At 34.9% G+C, this 7,469-nt stretch overlaps 1 protein-coding gene across 1 annotated transcript in view; it reads left to right on the plus strand.

The window, feature by feature from the left end:
- LOTGIDRAFT_71451 (hypothetical protein) overlaps positions 1 to 2,178 on the plus strand; it is a gene marked incomplete at both ends in the record, with an annotated part of 8,541 nt that extends 6,363 nt beyond the window's left edge. The window contains 4 exons of the mRNA XM_009047149.1: positions 489 to 601; positions 866 to 1,111; positions 1,370 to 1,699; positions 1,963 to 2,178. Coding sequence (XP_009045397.1) covers positions 489 to 601; positions 866 to 1,111; positions 1,370 to 1,699; positions 1,963 to 2,178 — 905 coding nt within the window. The remainder of the gene's footprint in view (positions 1 to 488; positions 602 to 865; positions 1,112 to 1,369; positions 1,700 to 1,962) is intronic.
- Between the last annotated feature and the right edge of the window lie 5,291 nt (positions 2,179 to 7,469).

Genomic DNA, 7,469 nt, shown 5'->3' on the forward strand with positions numbered 1-7,469 from the left:
CTGATTTTCCCTCTCTTAATAAACATACATTGGACAGTTTCTCTCTAAATCAACACACATTGGACAGTTTCCCTTCTAAATAAACATACATTGGACAGTTTCCATTCTGAATAAACATACATTGGACAGTTTCCCTTCTAAATCAACATACATTGGACAGTTTCCCTTCTAAATAAACATACATTGGACAGTTTCCCTTCTAAATCAACATACATTGGACAGCTCTCTAAATCAACACACATTGGACAGTTTCCTTCTAAATCAACATACATTGGACAGTTTCTCTCTAAATCAACACACATTGGACAGTTTCCCTTCTAAATCAACATACATTGGACAGCTTCTCTCTAAATCAACACACATTGGACAGCTTCCTTCTAGTTAAACACAGAAAGACAGTTTGCGACCAGGTAAAAACAAATTGGACAGTTTCCTTCTAGTAAAACACAGAAAGACAGTTTGCTACCAGGTAAAAACAAATTGAACAGTTTTCTTTCAGATCAGTACATCTAAATATTATATTATCATCTTTACTTCCAGTCATTACAAGAACCAAATTTCCAAGTGGAATTATCTTCACCATCAGGGGGCGCTGAGATTGGTAAAAAGAATAGAGCAATCGTTACTATCATTACTGATGAAGGTATATAAATTGATAATCTCGGGATAGATAACTTTTTACTTTCTTTACTTACTACCTCAGATTAGGTATATGAAGACGGCCAATGTCATGCAGTTTGTAACGAGGACTGCGACATTAACTTTATTTTTACGATTTCTAATTGTCGGGAGATCTCTCGCGTTTACATGCTGTGGCCTACGACTAGACGCCTCGTGCTCCGCCGACCTGGGTTACAATGCAAAGGAAACTAGGCTGAAAAGTCTTTCTATAATAAATACAGGGCTTGATATTAATTTCAATTTATTTTCAGAATTTAATCATATGGTATCAAGAATCGCTAACAAAACCGAAAAGAATTTAGAAGGTTTGAAATTAGATACCGGTTCATGGGCCGAACAATTCCACGATGCTTTCAATGTCAATGGAGGTGATGCCGAGAATTCATCAGCTTTGGATTATATAATGCATTTCATCACATTTTTTTGGAAGGTAAAAAAACTTTTCAGATTTTCTCACAGTGTAGCACACATGCCCTATCATAATAGTAGGGGCTTATAACGTTTTGTAATTCCAGCACGAACACTTGAAGCCAATTTGCAAATGAGTTGACTCTGTACGTCTTTAATTTTCACAATGCCAAGCTTGGCTGTAACGTACAATCCAACAGAATTGCTTCCGTGATAGAAGAAAGCTGGCTATGGTTTCACACATGGTCATGGATTGAACTTATTATATTTTGGGTTTCAGGTTTTGTTTGCCTTCATTCCACCACCAACAATGGGGGGAGGATGGTTCACGCTCATCATCGCGTTGGTCTTCATTGCATTTTTTACCGCCATTATAAGTGACCTTGCTTCTATCTTCGGCTGTTTGATCGAGTTATCACCAACTATAACAGCTCTGACATTCGTAGCACTGGGAACTAGTATGCCAGACACATTTGCCAGTAAACTTGCAGCACAGAATGAAAAAACTGCCGACAGTTCGATTGGAAATATCAATGGAAGTAACTCAGTCAACGTGTTCCTTGGATTAGGTATGCCATGGGTGATTGCTTCTATATACTGGGAAGCACAGGTAAGTTCTCTCAATCTCCTCAAATTTGATAAGTATATGTGGGTTGTCGACCTTGACTTTACTTTAGTTTTATTGGATTAAGGGTGGCTTTGTATGTGTATCAGGGGGGAAAAATAAAATAAGATATTTGCACTATTCCGACGCATGTGGTTCTTTTATAACTTGAGTTATTGAATCTCTTTAGGGGAATGAGAAACGGGTTTTCGACCTTTTTGCAAAATAACAAACAAAGTTAAAATCCATATTTCTGTTGTTATTTTCAGGGACTGAAATTCGAGGTACCATCAGGCTCGTTAGTTTTTAGTGTCATTCTGTACACAGCATGTTCCTTCCTTGCCTTGTTTGTCTTAATGTTACGGCGAAATTTATCAATGTTCGGACGCGCTGAATTAGGTGGGCCGAGTGGACCAAAGATTTTTACTGCCGTGATTATAATGCTTTCGTGGGTATTCTATGTTGTTTTATCATCTTTACAAGCTCAGAAAATTATAACAGTCAACATTTAATTCATTCTAGACCACGTACCCAGTCCGACCTGAGATATCCATATAATGGTAATTCTTTTTTAGTAAATAATCTTTAAATCTAGAAAGTTGGTCAATCAGAAAGAATGTTTATATATGATCAATCTGGCGGAGATACAGATCTAGATATTTTGTTTCGTTCGTTTTATTGGGTTGCTTTGCGTAATTATGTTAATAATAATGAAGACGTGAAAAAAAAACTTTGTGGAGAATTCCGGAATATTCAAGACAATTTTTTTTTATATTGAATATCAGACGTAATTTTTGGATTGTCATTAAATTTTGGGAGAACAGCTTTTAATCGACAAATGTTGTCAGATCCTAGAATGAGCGGAGCAGCCCACAGATAAAACGAGGATCTTTTCTCGATATATCTTAATCATATAGATATTGGATTGAAAGTAAAGTTTTTTCACGAAAGTTTCTTTTTCAAAAATATTTTTTCTTTATAAAGATGGGATTTTAGGCTATGACTGTTCAAGTCTGTTTTCCCTTTTGTGTCAAGTGTAAAAGTGATAGAGTCGACTAAATATTTGCGCATCGTTCTCCAACCAAAAACATATCCTAGATGTTTAGACGGTCGTCATTATTTCCATAACAAATAAATATTTAGACGGTTATATCCCTTTAAGTTAAATTTGTTATTTTGCATTGTTCATAATCTCAACTTCAGTTTTCAAATTTAAAATTCATCAAATTTATCTGCATTTGTTCCACTGTTAAAAGTTTTGCATTAAATAAACAGTCTTACCTACAACATTGTAGTCTTGCTTTCTCTATATTTTCAGTAGTTACCTCCCTTCGATTGATTTGTCTTAGATACGCAATCATAGATTGAACGCAACATGTAAACAAATCTCAAGAATTGCCCTCACACCATAGAGATTACCAGTTGTGTATGATTGTTAATAATGAAAGTGGACACGAGTACCGAACTCAAGCCACAACTCAGTTACATCAGAGTTGCGTTCGGTACTCATGGCCACTTTCATTATTCGCAACCCTACACAACTGGTAGACGCGATGATGTGGGGTCTCTTTTTATCATAGAATCATCATATCTGGCAGTTTACACGTCAGAAAGTGTCCAGCCGTTCAGATGACAATGGAGGACACGATAGGCGAGATCCCATGCGCTATGTTCATTACACTAAAAAAAACGTCCCAAAGTTCGACAGGTAGTATCTGTGCTGTTGGTAGACTGATCTTTTTCAAAATTCGCACAGACATACTTCAATATTTGGTTGTCCAATCCTGAAAATATGACAGTCATCCAATAAAAAATGAACAAGAACTGCCCCGAACAAAATAGCATTCCAAAAAATACAATATCAAGGCAACTTCCCTATTTCAACCGTGTCGATGTGCCCTACATCTTCGACCACCGATTGCAACCGTTTTTCCATCTCGAGATGCTGTTACGGATCTCACCTAAAAGTATCTGCTCCCAAGAAGTGACTATCCTGCCTTTCAGTTCCTGTTCAGGTATAGCTTTTCCTTCAGAGAATCCCAAACGGCATAATCCAGAATTGTTGAACGTAAACCTATTTCAACAGTATCACAGTAACCGCAAAAACGTTTCAGATGGGAGATAACTCATTTCAAAGATAAAGACTACAGACTGTATTTGCTTTTTCGCGCTTTCACTACGGTCAAGTAATCATCCAACCACCGCTACTTGAATTTTCTAAATTTAATAACCCCTTTTCTATTGACTTGAAAAACACAGGCCCTAGTGTCACAATAAAATGTAAATATTAGTTGAAGATGTAGATTTAAAGTAAGCATTATACCATTCAACGCTTTGACTACTTTCATCTCTGCACCCAAGTATATTTTGTATTAGGTAAAATGTTATCACAAAAGCAATGATGACTTCAGATTCGATTGATTAAATTTGAAAATTGACTCGAGTCAATTTTGCGAAACTATTACTTATTATTTCAAAACTGTCTAATCAGTGGCTTCTTAATTTTAGAATTTGAAACTATAAACCAAATTGAAAACCTTTAATCAATGTTTAAAAGCGATTTTGAGTAAAAGTGAACGATAGACCGTATAGTTTGTAGCCAGTAAACAAATAACAAGCAGGGTCTGTGTTTGCTCGCACGTGGCTAGTTGAATCTGTGGGCCAATCAGTGACAAGTAATAAAATATCTATAGTAAAAACCGTGTCGTATATCGTCGTACACTAGACAACTTGTTTTCACTTTACCGTTAGAGCTCAGTCGCGTGAGCTCCCTCCTGGATATTATAACCGCTCAGTGCTTAAAAGAACATCATACGAATTGTGCTAACTTAGTGATTTTTGATCAAAATAATTGTAAGCATATTGTGCTAAATAAGTGATTTTTTGCTGATATAATCGTAAACTTTTGTGCTAAATGATTGATTTTTTTTTATCAAAATATAACAATCACTTTATATTTCTAAAATCGGAATAGTAGTTTTTCACTCGAACTGTACTGTCAGCGAATTTATTCTGATTCTGGCAGGTTGTTTCTGGATGTTTGCCAGTTTACCTTTGTTTTAAATGTGGAAGAACTGCTGTCAAACAAGTAGTTGTAAATTGTAACTAACTGCACCTCAAGTGCCAGTGTATGTGGCAAAATTCTTCTGCTAAACTGCACATAATATACGCAAATTCAGGATGTAGAACGACAGTGCTTATAATTCGTTCCCCGGGCGTTATTGTGTTCTCTAACATGGATTATCATATGAATAATGGATTATAACAGTTGATTATCAGAATGGATCTAATAAAATTGGTGTATGCATTGCTATGCATAGTGAGCACGTCGTGGACGCAAGCTCTTACACTCTGCGATCAATGCGATTGCTCTTTAAGGTAAGATTCGTTTTTTTATTTCAAAATAGATACTAAATAAACGTTATTAGCTATGTGGATTCTCCGAAAGCAGAAAGCCATAGCTTGACTATTATAGACCCATTGAAAACTTTCCTAACGGTGAGTTGAAACATCCAAATATACCTAATAAACGCAATAAACTATGTGGACTCTCAAAAGTCATAGACGATTATAGACTCATTGAAAACGTTCTTAACATTGAGTTGGCAGATCTACATACATACGTTAGAAACGTCATTCCTCTGCAGACTTAGCGAAAGTGATGTCCAGTTTACAAACCTCAAACCAGAGTGTATCAAAGAGAATATGTTCAGTATGTAACAGTATTACTGTAGCGGATTTCAAATCCAGTAATATTTGGGAACATAAGACCACAGCTCTGTCTTTCTCAAGGGTTCCAATCCGACAAGTTAGCAATCTCTGCTTAGTAACGATACCAATTGTAGTAGTTAATTCAAATGTATATAATATAGCTTATATATTGCCCAGTTTAATATTCAATATTTAGGATTAGGATGTTCCGATCCTTCGGAAGAGTAAGCATTACCTTCATAACTATCGATTTCAATCAGTGATTTCAGTAGTAAAATTCAAATGTATATAGTATAGCTTATATAACCCAATTCAATATTTAAATATTGACATTGCGAAAATCGAGAAATGAAAACAGAGTAAGCTTATTGTATGTAAAATAGAGATATACTACTAGTGTAAGAGTTTTGACAGTCTGGTGTCAGTATAGCGACAACAACATTGAAATATTCTGTTCAACATCTCCAGTATTTAGATTCACCGTATATCATTCTATATATAGAGTCGTTCGTCTTGTCATCATTATACAGATTACTTGGAAACATGCACCAGAAAAGGAGCGAGGGAAATACTGACCCTATTCTACAGACCACCAGGGTTGTTATTTGGGGTACTAGGTTGTATAAGGGGCTATGAGGTGGTATGGTATACAACAACGTTTCTGCAATTTCCAACAGTTTATAACGCAGCCTTTAATACTCCTAGGTTTTGTTGATTTTTTCTACTATTTACATTGTAACAGTCAGTATAATATATTACTCTTTGGGTTTTATTGTATACAACATTTCTACAGTTTACATTGTCATGATCATGGTTTATTACTCCTGATTTTTATAGTGCACGACGTTTAAATAATATAACATCAAATAATATAGAACATACTAAAACTCTGGATAGTGCACAACGTTTCTACAATTTCCAGTGCAATCATTAGTTTGTTTTTTAACATACTATAACTCTTGAATTTTATTGTGTAAAACGTTTCTACAATTTACATTTTACATTGCCATAGTGAGTTTATATAGAATACACTAAAGCTCTTGACTTGTATAGTGCACAACGTTTCAACAATTTACATTGTCACCATTTTAACCTATACAAGTCCAGGATTTTATTATAGAGGGTCTTTGTTAGTTTTCGCATTCAAATCACTATTAAAACATGAACGTTGAATTACTAATGCAATGATATGAGAGTATATAATACGTTATTTGAATATTTGAGTTATTATATGTATGTTAATGGATTTATATTTGACTTGGATTATGAGTTAGATTGAATACCACACTCTTTACGTCTTCAATCTCCTCCGAACACCTTCAATACACCTAATAATATCGTCTTGTCTTTCTTTCAGTTTGAATAGTGACTTCTACACTTCACATTCTTGAAAGGATTTAACAGTTAGAAAGTTAAAACTCAACATTACTCATTTACATTTCTTTAACTTATGAAAATAAAATATGGAAATGAGACCCTTATCTTTGAATATATACGATTTGAATAATATTGGAGTCGGTTAGAGGTCTTTGAATGCTAGGACATTGTCGGTTAGTTTTATGGTAAAACGTCTTCAATTTTATGATATTGGATATTGTTTGCCTACAAGATATAACCGTTATGAATTAGACCAAGTTTCAATCGAATAATTCTGTTTAATATTCCGACCCCTATTGCCATTGAAAGTGTGACAGTAGAGCGTCGCCACGCTCGTTAACCAAGAAAAATGAAAAACCAACTGTCTGTATTGTTGAGATGACAATATATACAGTTGACAGGCCAATATGAAATATAATATAACTTCGTATATTGATGAATAAGAAGAATTATTCAGTTTTATTTCTATGTATTAGAATAATAAGGGTAGACTATAGGTAACACTGTTTTTAATGTTTTTTTGGAACGTAACACGGTTACGACAGCCTGTCCTACAGACGCCTAGAATTCAATGAAACAAATAAGGTTTTGCGTCTTAAATCCAGAACCGCTTTTTATATGCCTGTTGAACAGTTGAATTGCTATGCATTGGGGGTGCAGTTCGGTTAAGTCTGGTGTTTTTGTGCCT

This window comes from Lottia gigantea, assembly GCF_000327385.1.
Source record: "Lottia gigantea unplaced genomic scaffold LOTGIsca_11, whole genome shotgun sequence".
Lineage (NCBI taxonomy): Eukaryota > Metazoa > Mollusca > Gastropoda > Lottiidae > Lottia > Lottia gigantea.